Here is a 17,135-nt window from a genome sequence, read left to right as displayed (position 1 = left end):
GTTGCTCTGAATGACAATTTTATTATTGTAAAAGGCATCAAAGCATACAAGTACATATCATCTTTGACAAAGATAAATTTAAGGGTTTTTTAGCAGCTAGTATTTATGAAAAAAATACAGATGTAAACAAATGTTAAGAAATAAAGGAAATTCAAAATATTAGCCAATTTAGATAGCCTCACTTAAACTCAGGAAAAAGTGGCAACTCTCCTCCTCTGTAATACAATTTGCCTATTCCCATCGCACTGATTCTTCTGAAAAAGAAAAGCATCTTTGGTCTGAAACTTTTCCTATAAAACCCACCACCTCCAAAATGACCTTTTCAATACTGACTTGACTTCCCTTGTAATGACTGTATATATATTTCCTCAGTATTCTGTATTTCTATCTCAGGTGTTTCATAAGAATTAAAATCTTATCTTTTCTTTCTTTTTGTATATAATAAAACTGCATGGCCTTCATCAGACTACAAACAATTCCTCAATCTTTTGAATCTCTTTCCCCTTTTACAAAGTACATCTTCCCACATCCAATAATCACAAAGGACTGCTGAAAGGTGTAAAAGTTCTAAACGTGGGTTAAAGAAAGAAAGATACAGGCTATCTTCCATTAAACCAGATTGAGGAGATCAAAGGTAGGCTGTAAATTCTATGAGGGGCTTTTTTTGGTTCACCACACTGTATTCCCAAGATTAGCACAGGAACTCAAAAACATCTGTTAAACAAATGAAGGAATTCATTAACAAATGATATCACAGTTATCCAACATGATCACTTTTAGCTTACTATAGTTTAAAGCAAACCTTATAGGTAGGAGGAAAAATATACTCAAGGAAATGGACACAGACCAGTACATGAGATACAATTAGAACGGAAGCAAACATACCAGAACATAAACATCTGAATGAATATTGTTCCCCTCAAAGCAACAGCCTTGGGAACTTACATGCTCAACCTAATAATAGCATTATTGTTCTAAAAACTCTGCTTTTGGAATTCCCTTCAGAAAATATGGAATAGTCACACTGGAAAAAATCCTCATCTTTGAAGGTCATTTCTTTTTTTTTTTTTTTAATTAGTCTAAAGTCACGCAAAGCCAAAGCTGTGAATGAAGTAAACGATTCCATCAACTCGGGTCAGAAATGAGGCCGATTTTCCCCATGGGAGGACCGAACATGGCATTGAAGGCAATTTCAAAAGAAGAGCTATAAAATGGTAGAAAATCAATGCAAATATTTTATATTATAAATATACACGACTGCATTTTTAGTTTTTCTGCAAACATGCTCAAAGTTATACTGAAAGACAGAGAAAACCTTGGCTCAATGTTTCCAAAAAACGGTCCTTAAATAGCATACTATATTGCAAGGTATCTAAAGAAAGCAGACAGGATACTGACACGGACAAATTAAAAGAAGATAAAAATTATGAATTTATATAGTGAATTATTCTACAAGCTAATAATCAAAATATGAATAGAAATGCATCCTCAGCAATTATTTTGTTAATGACTATCTGAATTACAAGACCAATTTATAAAAAAGAGGATTAAACCCAACTATCTAATCAAAGCAGGAGTCTGAAATTAGTAGCACTTTCATAGAATTTTTTTGTGCATACTGGAAGTTTAAAATAAACAGCAGCCCTGGATTTCATTCTTCATTGAAGGAGGTAGGAGTAATGTATACTTCAAAATCACTTTAAGTGAATTTTGGCATCTCAAAAATTTTTCCTTTAATAATGTACCCAGTGCAGGGGCTATAAACACATAGAGAACTTCTAACCCCTCTAGGTCCAAGTAAACATTGAAAGAAAAACGGAGCACTATTATTTCATTATTATTGTGATTATTTCTTTCACTGTTTATGAGAACATGACAGTGTAAGAAAACCCACAAAGCTTAGAGATCCATCTCCCATACTAAAACAACTAGTACCAGACTTGCCCTCCTGCTGAAAAATACAAGATGAGACCAAATACATGCGATAACTAAACTACACACAGTGAAGAAGGGAATACACATGATGGCCTTGCAATAATCCGGTTCCTCCTGGGGGCAGGCAGGTGGTATCCTGGGGGCAGGCAGAGTAACAGCTCCAAATAGAACTGAATTCAGGGCTTCTAAACTGGCTGGTATGTGCAAGGCAAAGTACCTGATCAGAGAGGCTGTGCTTTGGGTGGGGTTAGGGGTGTAAAGGAGGATTGGCAGAAGAGTGAGTGGCTAGTCACTTCACAGACATGTATTTGGCAAGACTCTAAGAGACCTAGCAAAGATTACCTGTTGAAGGCTGAAAGTGAATGGTGATAACCAATTCTAAAAATGTTTGAAGACACTGGGGTTCTACCCACCAGAGGAGATACCTCACTAGGCACCTCAGGCATTCAGCTGAGACACAGAAAGGCCACTCCTTGCGGGGTAAGGACCGGAGCAGCATTCCCTAAGACTAAATTTAAAACTAAAGTAGATCCATCCTAACAAATAATAACACCAAACCTGACAGGACCGAAAGGATCTTCCAGTAACTCCACTGTCTACAAGAACAAAGGTCAGCTCTGTTTTAAAGGAAGTTGATATAATCCAAATGCCCTGCAACAAAACATTTGCAATGTCCAGCATACAATAAAAAAAAAATCACAACACATGTGAAGAAACAGGAAATTGAAACCCACAGTGAAGAAAAAAAGCAGTCAATAGAAAACGACCCCAAGATTATTCAGATGTTGGAATTAACAAACAGGGACCTCGAAGCAGCTATTATAAATGTATTTAAGGACTGAAGAGAAAATATGGTAATAATGAACAGATGGAAATCTCTGCAGAAAGAAAAAGTATTTTTAAAAAGCCAAATGTAAATTCTAGAACTGAAAAGTACACAGTCTAAAACCAAGAGTTCACTGATGGATTTAACAGCAGATTGGAAACAATGGAAGGGTCAGTGAACCTGAAGACAGATGGACAGAAAGTATCCAATCCAAAGGACTGAGAGGACAAAAAAAAAAACCTGTAAAAAGTTAACAGAGCCTCAGTGTTCTGTGGGACAACATCAAATAGTCTAACATATATACAACTGGAGTCCAAAGAGAAGAGAATGGAGCAGAAAAAATATTTAAACATATGACCAAAAATTTCCCAAAGTTAGTGAAAACCTTAAATATATACACAGTGTGAAAATGATATATACTATGAAACATATAAGGTGAAAAATGAAGCCGAGCAGACTTCTCATAAGAAAAGTGAAAACCAGAAAAATGTGGGAGAACTTTTTAAGTGTTAAAAGAAAACTACTATTAACTAAGAATCGTCTAGACAGTGAAAATATCTTTCAAGATTACAGGCAAAATAAAGCCATTTTCAGATAAACAAAATCAGAGAATTCGTCACCACCAGACCAGGACTAAAGAAATGTTAATGAGAGTTCTTCAGCTTGAAGAGAAAGATAAGAGATTCTACAGAAGGGAGTAAAGAGCTTGGAACATGGCTTGAGCACATGCACAAATATATGAAGAATAAGGAAACGAATCCACAAAGACATTGCTATGATTTATGTCAACGAGTGTACTGCCTATGTTTTCCTCTAGGAGTTTTATAGTATCTGGTCTTACATTTAGGTTTTTAATCCATTTTGAGTTTATTTTTGTGTATGGTCTTAGAAAATGTTCTAATTTCATTCTTTTACATGTAGCTGTTCAGTTTTCCCAGCACCACTTATTGAAGAGACTGTCTTTTATCCATTGTATATTCTTGCCTCTTTTGTCAGAGATTTGTTGTGTGTGTGTGTGTGTGTGTGTGTGTGTGTGTGTGTGTGTTATGGAATATTACTCAGCCATAAAAAAGAATGAAATAATGTCATTTGCAGCAACATGGATGGACCTACAGATTACCATACTACGTGAAGTAAGCCAGACATAGAAAGACAAATATTATATGATATCACTTATGTGTGGAATCTAAAAAAGAAAAGAAAAAGACATAAATGAACTTATTTACAAGACAGAAACAGTCCCTCAGACATAGAAAACAAACTTATGGAAAGGGGAGGGTAATAAATTAGGAGTTTGGGATTAACATATACACATTACTATATATAAAACAGATAATCAACAAGGACCTGCTGTGTAGCACAGGGAACTATATTCAATATTTTCTAATAACCTATAAGAGAAAAGAATCTGAGAAAGAACATATATATATATTACATATATAATATATATAATATTATATTATATATATTAAGAAAAGAGGAAGAAAAAATATACCTTGAGGTGTTAGATTGAAGTTGGAGGTAAGAATTCATTGTTTATCATATAGTGAGTAGTTACATATAGGAATAAATAAAATATAAGTGTCTGTGTATCTGTGTATATATTTTTTTCTAGCTCTGTCTGCTGATAAACTAGTAGCAGTGAGCACACCTACTGCCTAGATCCTGGTTTCTAAATACCATCCCCTCCACTGAAAGGAACCAGGGCTCCTTGGGAAAAAGAATGATCATAGGGCTAGGGCAGGGAAAGTAAAAGATGAGTCTGGAACATCTTGTTAAGCAGTTAAAACTTTCAGCTCCCCTAGAAAGCAAGAAAATGCCAAGAGTGATGGGGACATATCAAAAAGACATAGGAGCCGGTAAATCTGATATAATCTGAGAATTTGAATAAATAAAGATAGTAACAGAGCATAATTCATTAAACAAAATTAAAATGTCCATAATGATAGAAATAAATAAATAATGAATGAATAAAGAAGGCAAAGCCCTTCTTTACATTGGAATGCCGACTAACATATATATAAGGTATTATGAAGTTGGAAAATCAGTGGATGACAAAACTGGTAAAGGTACTGATGAGGAATAGAATATCTACACAATATCAAAATATCTCCTCTTAAGATACTTAATTACAATGGGAAAATTATAACTTTATAGTGGAAAAACCTAGTGGATACCGCTTTAACCAAGTTATCAAATTTAACATCATCAATACTGGGGTAGAGTAACATCATATGCTACCTGGTAACATATGCTAAGAAGGTCTGTGGTATAATAAAAAATATACTGGTCTAGCATAGAGCTCCTCAAACCCTTGGAATTTCCTGAGTGATAGGAGATTCTTTTTATATTCATAACAAACCCCTTACAACCATTCCTGAGTTCATGCTAACGAGAAGACCCACAGGGGTGTGGGGGGGCGGGGGGGATGGCCTCAAATAGCTTCAGGATGGGGGCTGGCTGCCAAGTGATTAGAGGATTAGAACTTTCAGCCCCACCACTGACTTCTGGATAGGAGAGAGGGGGCTGAAGCTTGAGTCCGATCACCAGTGGCCATGATTTAATCAACCGCGCCATCAGATCTGAGGGAACTTTTGGGCTGGTGGAGATAACTGTGTGCTGGGACGGTGGTGCACCTCTCCCTTCCCCGGCCCCCGCCGAGAGGGCATGGAAGTTTTGTGCCCCCCGCCTGCCTCGCTCCTTGCCCTATGCACCTCTTCTATTTGGCTATTTCTGAATTGCATCCTCTATAATAAAACTGTCATTTTAAGTAGTGCTTTAGTGTTTTCCTGAGTTCTGAGTCATTTTAGGACATTATTAAACCGGAGCAGGGAACCCCGGAATTTGTAGTCAGCCAGACATAAGTGTGGCTAGCCTGGGTATCCTATTTAGGGCTGGTATCTGAAGTGGGGACGGCACTGTGGGACTGAGTCCTTAACCTGTGGCGTCTGCACGAACTGCAGGAGCTAGTGTCAGAATTGAGCTGGATTGTAGGACACCCCAGCTGGTGTAGGAGAAGCAAAGAATTGATTGCTGTTTGTAAAACCAAACTAGGTCTCAAGATCAACATCTGTCGTATTCCTGCCAAAACTGCCTGACTTGAATCAATTCAAGAAAAACATTCTACAAGATAACTGGCCTGTATTCTTCCAAACTACATGTAAAGAAAGATAAACACTGAGAAACTATTCCAGATTTAATGGAGACCAAAGAGATAGGACAAGTATGTGCAATATGTAATCCTGAATTACAGCCTTGATCAGAGTGAAAAGAATAACTATAAAGGACATTCATGGAACAACTGACCAAATTTGACTATGGAATGTTTGATAATAGTACAGTATCATAAAATTTCCAGATTTTGATAAATGTATCACAGTTGTATAAGAGAATATTCTTGTTATAAACTATACACTGAAATATTTAGTAAAAATGTCTCCAAATGGTTCAGAAAAAAATAATCTGCATATATTACTTATATGTATTATATATAGGAAAAGAAAATAATAAAGCAAATGGGGCAAAATATAAACGATTGGAGAATCTGGGTAAAGGGTATACATAAGTTTCTGATGCTGGTCTTGCAACTTTTCTTTAAGCTTGAAATGGTATAAAAATAAAAATAACAGGAAACAAAAAGGAAATAACACGGTAGACTTGCCAAATTATATGCACTGGTTTTCTTCCACAAAGTGGAATACCTAGAGATTATTAGAACATTGAACAAAGATATAGCAGTTCCCAAACTGTGTTCCCTGGGGCACAATTACACCATGACAAAATTATCAAATTTAATAATTTATCAAAACTAAATAATTTATCAAAATTAGAACAGTTGCTATTGTTATCTCTTTCCTCTGAGATTCATTGTGGAAATAATTTTATTCACCAGAAATTCACTTGAGCAGCAAGTGAGACCTGCAGGATGAGAGATGGTGAAGATTTATTTACCTGGAAAAGGACTGAAAAGGAAGGAATGAAGTGCGAGTGGGAGGAGTAGCGGCTCCACGGTGAAGGCCACATGAGTGACAATGTGACCCTTCCCTAAGATCCTCCAAGTTTTCTCCCTAGCAATCATAGTATCCATGGAGAGGTTGTCCCATGGAAACAGGAGAAGAGCCCAGGTTTTGCATTCCAGTTGACTTAGGAAAAAGAGGGCTGTGTAGACAATAGAAATCCTCTGACATAGGAAATCTTGCGGAGTCTTAAGGCTTCCATAAGACGTGGAACCAGGGGTTCAGGCAATCTGTGATGGTTAATTGTATGTGTCAACTTGACTAGGCTAAGGGATACCCAAATAGCTGATAAAACATTACTTCCAGGTGTGCCTGTGAGGATGTCTCCAGAAGAGATGAACATTTGAATCAGTAGAATGAGTAAAGAAGATCTTCATCAATGCCAGTGGGCATCAGCCAATCCCTTGAGTACCTGAATAGAACAAAAAAGGCAGAGGAAGGACAAATTTGCTCTCTAAGATATCCATCTTCTCTTGCCCTCCTGCTGTCCATCAGAGCTCCTGGTTCTAAAGCTTTTGGCCTCAGACACAGACCAGAGTTATACTCTTGGCCCCCCTCATTCTTAGGCCTTCAGACTCTGAATTACACCATCAACTTTCCTGATTCTCCAGCGTGCAGATGGCAGGCAGACTGTGGAACTTCTAGGCCTCCATATCCAAGTGGCTAATTCCTAGAGTACATCACTTCTTATTTATCTCTATTTATCCCACTGGCTCTGTTTCTCTGAAGAACACTGACTGATACACAATCCAATCTAGATACTGGATGATATCTAGTTTTTATATATGAGGACAATGCCAACACATTTATACAGTGGCTCTGATTATTATGTGTTAATATTTTATTATTATGAAATGCTCTGCCATATTGAAGAAAGTCGCGTGAATGATGGGCTGACGAAGGAGGAGATGATGTGTGACTGAACATCACTGGTATCTGTGATCTAATTGAGACTCACTGGTCTAAGGTGTTGATCTTGTCTTATATTTTAAAATATGAATGTGTTATTTTATTAGTAATAAAACAGTTGAATCTCCAAGTTTATATCATTCTGTTACAAAGTTTTAAAAAGTGAATCAAATGTTGACCATGTCTTACAATTAATCTATCTAGGAGACTATTATTTCACTCTGAGCTTCAATCTGAGCACTACTCTATTTCACGGCCACTTCTTGGTTTTCTACTGCTACGTCATAACTTTTAAGTGTTCTATGGTCACATAAGCTAAAGAAATGTGTCATTTTTACAGACACCTATTTAAGGAAGTAGGACTCAGAAAACATAGAATATACTTTGATATTCTGATTATTTTCACAAAAGGCTATGAGACAGTGTTTTGACTATTCAAGCTATGAGTGAGCTAAGTAATGAATTAGCCACTAGCCAACTGACTTCCACTGTTAATACCAATGTAAATTATGTCACAGATCAATCCCACAACTTCTAATGAAATTCCTGGGACAGGAATAACTTCCGCAAGGCCTCTATAAACACAGATCAAGGGTGTCAAGGGTGAAGCAGCAACATGAGAAATCCACAGGCTAAGAGGCTTCACCCTGGGGTCACTGCAAATCAAGGACACTGGGCCTATTTCAGATGGCAGTACAAGAATTAAATTATTACTAACTGCAAGACAAAAACTACACCATCAAGACTCTAAAGATGGTAAACAGATTAAATAAATCGTATATAAATGAAGAAATCCTCAGGGCTGGAGAAACTTAGGATCGTGCAGACAAATGGAGGCTTTCTCAGCAAAGCTACAGCATATTTATGGTCCTACTGTACTTGGGACTATAGTGCCATTGAAAAGCGGAAACCCAGCTGTCACCTAAGACAGGAAGGGAATTCTGCAAACTCGGCAGCGATTCTGCAGCTGTGTCCTTAATACCCCTCTTGGAGTTTGCCATGGTGTGATGTTACTCACAGAGCTCAAGGAGGTCATGGAGATAGCTCCGTGAAGAATCAAAATGGAAAAGACTGCTGGTGTAGAGTGGATTCTGACACCTATCTCAGGATCTAATCTAGCCGAACTATCACATCTCTCCCCAGATCCCTGCCCTCAGTATTCCCCACCAGTTACCATTATTTATTCAACCAACTTCAAAACCCGAGTCTTCTCCAACTCCTCTCTCCTCCTCACTTCCATCTCCTATTAGCTGCCAAGTCTAGCAGAGTCAGCTTCTTCTTCGTTAATCCATTCCCTCCTTTTGGTCCTGAAGGCCAGTGCCCTGGTTCAGGTCCTTACTTCCTCAGACTATTAAAATAACCTATCCTCCCAGTTTCCAGTATTTTTCCCCAATTCCTTTTATGACCACCATATTATTCATCTTTCTAAATCACAGTCTGGGGCTTCCCTAGTGGCGCAGTGGTTGAGAGTCCGCCTGCCGATGCAGGGGACACGGGTTCGTGCCCCGGTCCGGGAGGATCCCACATGCTGCGGAGCGGCTGGGCCCGTGAGCCATGGCCGCTGAGCCTGTGCGTCCGGAGCCTGTGCTCCGCAACGGGAGAGGCCACAACAGTGAGAGGCCCGCGTACCACAAAAAAATAAAAATAAAATAAATCACAGTCTGAATCATGCCGGTTCCCCTTTCAAACCATCTTCAGTTATTCCTCATAGCTCTGAATCAAACATATACTCCTCATCTTGGCATTCAAGACCCCAGTAATCTCCAGCAGCTCCTCAACATCTATACTATCACCCACACGTTTCCATACGAGCACCACATGGTCCAACTTCCTGTCTCTTCTGCAAACTTCTCTTTACATCTGGATCTCACTATGCACACAACTCAATCTACTCCAATCTCACCCATCTTCCAGGGTCCACATCAATCACTGCTTCCTCAAAGAAACCTCTCTCCGTCTCCCCAATTATATGTGATCTCCTGCTTCCCTGAACCTAACACATTTTCCCTGGATCTATTATGACCTGCTTTCCATTCTACTTATTTATCTCATCTACTATAATTTTCTCCCAATCACTATTTATTAAGACTTATCTATGTTCCAGGCACTATGTTCCAGGCATCAGGAATACAGGGGTGACTAAAACATCTATGACCCCTCAAATTACACAGAGGAGCCTCAAGCTAGTATTACTATGGAAACTTCATAGTGTACCACGTGATAAGTAGCTAGAACATAATTCATAAACATAGTAAGTATCATTCAATTAAGATGCTTTGTTTAAAACCTCTATTTCTAGTAATAAAAGATTAATTTTAACTGGGAAATTTCAAGAATCATATAGTGTAATCTTTAAGTCCATAACTGAAGTAAAAGTGGAATAAATATCAAATCTTTCCATCGAAATACTGTAGGGCAAAAATTTCCATTTTTTGAAGCTATCCGTAAATTTATTTGTTTAATAAAACAAACGAAAGAGTGGAAAGAAAGAAAATCAGACTTTGCTGTCAATGGGAGTTCAAATGAATGAATATGATTAACTGAATGAATGAATTTAAAAAGACCATGGGTTTGGTTTTCTGATGGCTTTTGGACCTATCATTTTAGAATATTAGTAAATTCCCAGAAGTTCACATGGAGATAACATAGATAGGGGATATGTAGAGTGATCAGGTAAAAAGATGAAAGAATACAAATATGAGATGACCTATGTTAAATTATCATTAAGGAGAAAAACAGGACAAGACTTCTCTCGGGCCTCTATCCTTGACCCAGACATTAGCGAAGAAACTCTGACATTTAAAAGATGGTAAAGTTCTTGCCATATATTCCCATTTTAAATAAGTACACACGTTACTACATCTCAGTGTCAAATATCCCCACGATTCACAGTAGTTGTCCAATGCCCCACCTGTGTTCCACCCCTCACCCCGCCTCTGTTCCAACAGTTTATTTACCTCATATGCATCTTTGATGTTCAAGGGCTCACCAAGAGCGGCCACGTGTCCCACGATGCCTTTATTCCACTCTAAGCGGATACAATTATTTGAAGCTTCTTCCAGTGTTGTACCTTCTGCAACGTCGAAGAGGCGGCTAATAAGAAACTTGTCGTTGGCGCTGTCCTCACAGACGAGGAACAGGGAATAGCGGTCAGCGGAGATGAGGCCATGGATATGCAAGAAAATTTTGTGACATAAGGCTGTGACATCCAAGTGGCTAGAAATATCTTTCACTAATTCCAAGAGTCTCGAGCACTGGTCCCCTTCATCATTATCAAACCGTGGCGGGGTTAGAGGCATCTGTTCCTTCTTTTCTGAGTCAGAGAGGAAGCTCACAGTTCCCTCAGAATCCTTGACAACGATGGGTCTAAGAGGTCGATCAAATTCGGAGGCAGAGATCTTCCTGGTTGGTGTTCCAGGGACACTGCTCTCTGCACGGGGACTCTGCTCCGAGGGGCAAGAGCAAGACTCCACGTGGCCTCTGATGCCTTCCTTGCACACAGGGATGGTGTGAACTCTCTCAGCAAACCATGCATTGACCATTTCTCTGCAGAAAAGAACATGTAGACACAGTAAATACATAAGGAAGAACACCCCTCCTTAAATATTGCTACCCCTGAAAACTTCTAAAAATCCTCTCATGGTAAACTGAGGCATTAATGGTTCAATCTGTTATAGAAAATAAAAACAAGATGGTTTATTTAAGACAGTTTTATTCTGCAAATCTGTAGAGGACAGTTGCTTCAATGAACACTTTGATAAAGCCTGACTCCTATATACATGTATTTTCAAATATCTGATTTACCACACGTCAAGTGTCAAGTCTGCTCCTCTCAAATTCAATTTGTATTAAAGTAAAAGACACTAAACTTAACAATAGTCTTAGGAAAACATAGATATGGAAATTAGTTTGCTATTTAAAACACACAACTTGTTCCGAAGTTAAATATTTTTAAAAATTTATCTGAATTTGGCTAGCTAATATGCTTAATTTTAGATAATTGTTATCTATATTGCTATATATACGTTAGATTTAGAAAGGGAAATGAAAAATATAAACAATTTGATCTGGTATGTAGTAAAAAGATTGTAGATTTTCATTAATATCATCCTGATAATGTTTGTTCAGATAATGGTAAAAATGATCTCTTCTTCTAGATTACCTATTCCTTGTATAAAGGAGGAAAACAAAAAAGTAAGCATAACTAGTATAAAAAATTCAGCCCGAGAAAACTTAAATTATTTATGTTGTTAATGTGCCATCCCATGAAGAGACCTGTCTGAGATAAAGCCTTCACAGTGGGTGATTTTTTAAAACAAATACACCGGATCATATATATCCAAATGATTGTTGTTCAACTGAAATAATTCCTCTTGGGCAGCTGTAATCTTATGCCAACTGATGGTGCCATTACTTTAGACATTTTTGAAACTCTTCTTTTGAAACTAACTTCTAAAAAATTTCATACGTCATATAAGAATATTAGCTTTATCTGAAAGTTAGATCTTCTTTTTCACTGAGCCTTCCTCTCAAAACAAGCAAATAAAACCGCAAAAAACCTAGAGTAATGGCTAACTTCATATATAGCTTATGCATTAGACTTGACTTTTTCCAAAACTCAAATTTACTTTCAAAAGACAAAAACTTGCTACCACTGAGGATATTTAAAAGAACTGGCCTATAAGAGCAATGCAATCTCCACTCTACAATGACTTACTGATTATTTTCACCAAAGAGCTGGGATAAACAAGTCTGACAGTGTACTATTTTGGACAGTGTAGGGATACAGACACTCTCTCATCCTTTTGGATGCAGTAGAGATTGATAACACCTCTTCAGAGGGCAAGTAGGCAATATCTAACAAGTTTTAAAACGCATTTATCCTTTGTTCCACAGATTTTACACATGTGGCAAAGGAAGTACCAGGGTATTTATTTACTGTGGTACTGTTTGTTACAGCAAAGATGAGAAGAAACCTAATACCACAAACAGAAGCCTGGAAAACACATCATGGCACATTTATAAATGTAACACTAGACAAAGATTTAAAAATGGTCATGGATACTGATATGAATAATCACAACAATTTATTAAGTGAAAAAAGAAGATCCAGAAGGGGGAAAGAAGAGTTAGCCTTTTTTCAGAGTCTCTACTAAGTCTTTCACTTATAGAATGTTCCCTTAATTATTTTAGTTTGAACAACACTCTATTGTTTGGTAAATATATATTACCCAGAAATGGTACCGGTCTAGAATGAAATGGGTCAAAAAAAGATGACACAGATATTATCAGGATTACCTCATAATTCCAAGTGTTAGATATAGTTATACATTTTAAAGCTCTCTTTAAAAACCTATGTAGGGACTTCCCTGGTGGTCCAGTGGTCAAGACTCTGCGTCCCCACTGCCAGGGGCATGGGTTTGATCCCTGGTCGCGGAACTAAGATCCTGCATGCCATGCACCACGGCCAAAATAATAATAATAATAAACAAAAGTTTTTTAAAAAGCAATGCAGTAAGTATATTGTACACATCTCTGGTGTATACCTCTAGCACAGAGTCGTTTAAAATATAATTGCCTAATGTTTTACAAATGCATGCCATGGCTTGAGACAAAACTTCCAGTGATGAGAACATACATTGATATTAAAATAATGCTGTATCTCAAAAACTTCGATAGAAATGAGGGGAACATACTTTGGGAAATGCTTACATAACCTCCAAAATCACAGTAGTAGTGCCAAAGACACTGATGTCAGACATGCATGTGAAAAATGTACAGGAAGCATTTGAATAAACTGTTTTGTAAAATGTAAGACAGGAAAAAAGTGATACATTTAAATTAACATATCATGTTATTTAAAAATATGTACATGCAACTTAAATTCTCAAATCAATATAAAAAGAGGCATTTTAACTACTTCAGTTACAAACCTGAAACACAGCCTCCTCTTATTTCTAACCTTCTCATTGGAAAATGGTGGTCAACTTTTTAATACAACCACCTACTTGACAGCTCCATGTGAATGTCTAAACAGACAACTTAACATGGTGAAATCAGAATTCCTAATGCCCCATCCTTCATCTTGCACCAGCCTCACTCCCTGCCAGGTTTCTTCGTATTAGTAAGTAGCACCATCATCTCCCTAGTTATTCAACCAAACATCCAGGAATTATTCTGGATTTCTGTTTCCTTCAACTCTCTCTTCTAATCCAGCAGCCAAGTCCTGTCACCTTGACTTCTAAAACCCTATAGTCCAATCTGCTCATTTCTATCTCTTGTACCACTTCCCTGGTCCAAACCCCACCATCTCTCACCTCGGACTGCGGCCACAGCCCCTTAACTGGTCTCTCTGATATTATACTAGCCTCCCTTCAATCCACTCTCCACACAGTAGCCAGAGTCATCTTCGAACAAAGTAAACCTTAACACCTTAACTACCCTACTTGGCTTCTCACTGAATCAAGAATAAAACTCAAACTCTTTCAATCCCTTACCATAGTCCCTCTCACCCATGCCTCCCTGATGTTCCTTAAGCACGTCAGACTGCTCCCAGTCTGGAAAGCTCTCCTCATCTGCACCTTGTTGATCACAGCTTCCATCTCCTGTGCAGACAGGTCTTCCCTGATCACTCCACCTCAGGTGGTGCCGACACGTTATGTTCTCCCCCCACACAATCTGAATTCTTACTATCATCTATTCTGGTTTATTAATCTGTTGGTTTATTGCCTCCTCCGATGAGATGTAAATTTCGTACTTGTCTGTCTTCTTCACGACTGCATTCCTGTACTTAGAAAACGCCTGTCACATACTGAGTCCTTGATAAATATTTGAGTGAAGTGAATGAATAAATAAATGACGACTCCTAAATCACCTGCATTAAAAGGGACAACAGTCTTTTGAAAATGTGAATGCTGATATATTTGTTACAGAAAATCAACATTGTGTTTTAGCTATTAACGTTCATCACCCCTTGGATGTAAGCCTCATAACTGACCATGGCTAATTTACCCTCATATATCCTGTAGGGCCTAACATATGTCTTAAACAGAGCCAGTGTCCAAAAATTCTTTGTTAGGTGTTTTGTATTATTATATTTAATAGTCTCACAAGTGTTGTATTTCTAGATATTCTCTTGGAGAGATGAACTCAGTATTAAATGACACAGGAACAGTAGACCTGGTATATCCAGTGATTCAATCAACAATTTTTATTAATCACCAGTAATGGGGGAAAGGGTTTTCTCATGACCACATTATTATCTGAGTCCCTGTAGATATATCCCTGTGTATGGAAAACATATGTTATCATAACATCAAAACAATCACTTATAAACCAACTGTAAATAAAATTAAATCATCTCTCACACCTCTCTCCCTTCAGGCATCCCTTGACGTTTTGCAGTGCATGACCTATGTGGCTGTATGAAGTGGGCCGTCCTTCCTAAGATTAATATCTATCATTTCCTGTTGATTGTTTTTTAATACTTCAATCTCTGCAAATACAAATCACCTGCAGACTGAAATTTAAACTCTTATGTAAGATACAGAATTTCTAGAAGTAAACCAAAGTGATGTTGGAGAACTATTCTAATATTACATAAAGCCACTGATAATTAAGGTTAAGCTCAATAAAAAAAACTGCTAACAATCAAAAAATTAAAAAACAGCAAGGATCATGACATAACAAATACCTGAAAAGAGAATTCTATTCAAATAACTGCATTCTAGATTAAGAAGGGCTGCTGGAAGAACTGATGACATCTTCAAATATTAATTTTAAAAACCTATATTTGGGGAAAAAGACTCTATGATCCTGCTGCAAATGTCAGATAAGAAGTAAAGATATTGGTTTATGGCATAGTCTTGCCAGAAAATTGTGTATTTTACAAATTAGCTTGGAGTTTTCATTATAATCTAAATTTTACTAAGTCCAAAATAAGGTAAACTTACTTTCATAACCTGTGGTTCCATTTTTCAAGATCAAGTTCCAATCAAAACCTTTTCAGTGATATTTTTCGCTTTTAACTGGATTCACTTTTAAGTGTCTTTTTTCTCTAGAATGGATTATTCTCATGAAGGTCCTTGAGAGTGTCACTAACTAGCACTAACTAGGCTGGGCACCAGGGATACAGGAGTGAGCAAGCCCAGACCTCTCCTCCCTAAACTGAAGCTTATATTGTGTCCAGAAGTTAATTTATACACGTACTGTATTCGCTGTCATGTGAAGTTATACGTAACTGCATGTGAATGAAGAAAGATGGAAAGATGGACATGTCAAATACGAGGGTAAATATACCAGATGAGATTCAAGAAACCTGGCTGGTAGCTCTGACTGGAGCAAATCACCTCTATGGCCTGAGACAGGATCTCTATTTTCCCTTCTTTCTCTTCCTTGAGTCTATGAGATTTTGAAAAGTATTTACATTAGTGATACTGAAAGGAAAAAAAGCACCATTTTATTTCAACCTGGTGAGGCAGACACTAACAATCCTACTTTCTCAATTATGCAGCTAAATTAAATGGCTGAACCACACACATTCTGCTAGCTGGCAGCAAAATCAGGAATCAAATCTAGGTCTCCTATTCCCAGTCTTACAGCCTGTAAGACTATAAAAGTTCCCAGAACACCAATGTTTGTCATGAAGACACTTCATAATGTCTAGCTGCATCTGAAAGAATCAAAAATCAAATTTAAACACATAAGGCATAGAGAGAATAAAATCACTTATAATACACATTCTCTAACTTAATTCTTTCCATCCATATCGTAAAGGGATGGCACACTAAACCACTGAGGTAAAAACACTGCCCCAAGGGACTCAGAGAACAAATGTTCTTAAGGATTGTGTTCTGAAAAAAATCTAACTGAATCCCATGCCTATGTTTCTCTGAAAACAGTTCATGGTTTATAAACCTAAAATGATGCACTGAAAAGAGTGTATAATAAATGTGTTCAAGAGAAGAGTAATTCTCAGGGCTGCTAGATTTAGCAAATAAAAATACTGGATACCCAGTTAAAACTGAGTTTCAGATAAACAATGAATAATTTTTTAATATAAGTAGAATCTAAAATTCAAATTGTACGGGGTGTCCTGTATTTTAGCTGGCCACACTAGTCGTTCGATATTCTGTTCTTCCCAACTGAAATTACTGGCAGATAGACAACAAAGAAAAGGTAGGTTCTGTGGAGCATACTAATGAGCTCCAGGCTATTAAACCACTAACACTAATTTTATCGTTTAAAGAGCACAAAGGATCCTGTGTACCACATTGTGATCCTGTGTTTGATAACTGAACCTTTTGAAAGCTCTTGGATTAATAATTTGTGGCATAAAATTCTTCCTTAAATCAAGCCTTTTCATTTTACTGTCCAAACCATACCATATATTTAATAGAGAAAAAAACAAACTGCAATCTACTTATAAAACGGAGGTTGACTAATTGCTA

General features: G+C 37.4%; 1 protein-coding gene across 3 annotated transcripts in view; it reads right to left on the bottom strand.

Annotated features, from left to right (window-relative positions):
- The window catches only part of PDE5A (phosphodiesterase 5A), a 142,544-nt gene that overhangs the window by 112,001 nt on the left and 13,408 nt on the right, over positions 1-17,135 (bottom strand). For all 3 annotated transcript variants that reach the window (XM_067735194.1, XM_067735196.1, XM_067735195.1), the window contains exon 2: positions 10,644-11,232. In XM_067735194.1, coding sequence (XP_067591295.1) covers positions 10,644-11,232 — 589 coding nt within the window. The remainder of the gene's footprint in view (positions 1-10,643; positions 11,233-17,135) is intronic.

The sequence above is a fragment of the Pseudorca crassidens genome, chromosome 4, assembly GCF_039906515.1.
Source record: "Pseudorca crassidens isolate mPseCra1 chromosome 4, mPseCra1.hap1, whole genome shotgun sequence".
NCBI lineage: Eukaryota > Metazoa > Chordata > Mammalia > Artiodactyla > Delphinidae > Pseudorca > Pseudorca crassidens.
This window is presented reverse-complemented; position numbering and strand designations above follow the sequence as displayed.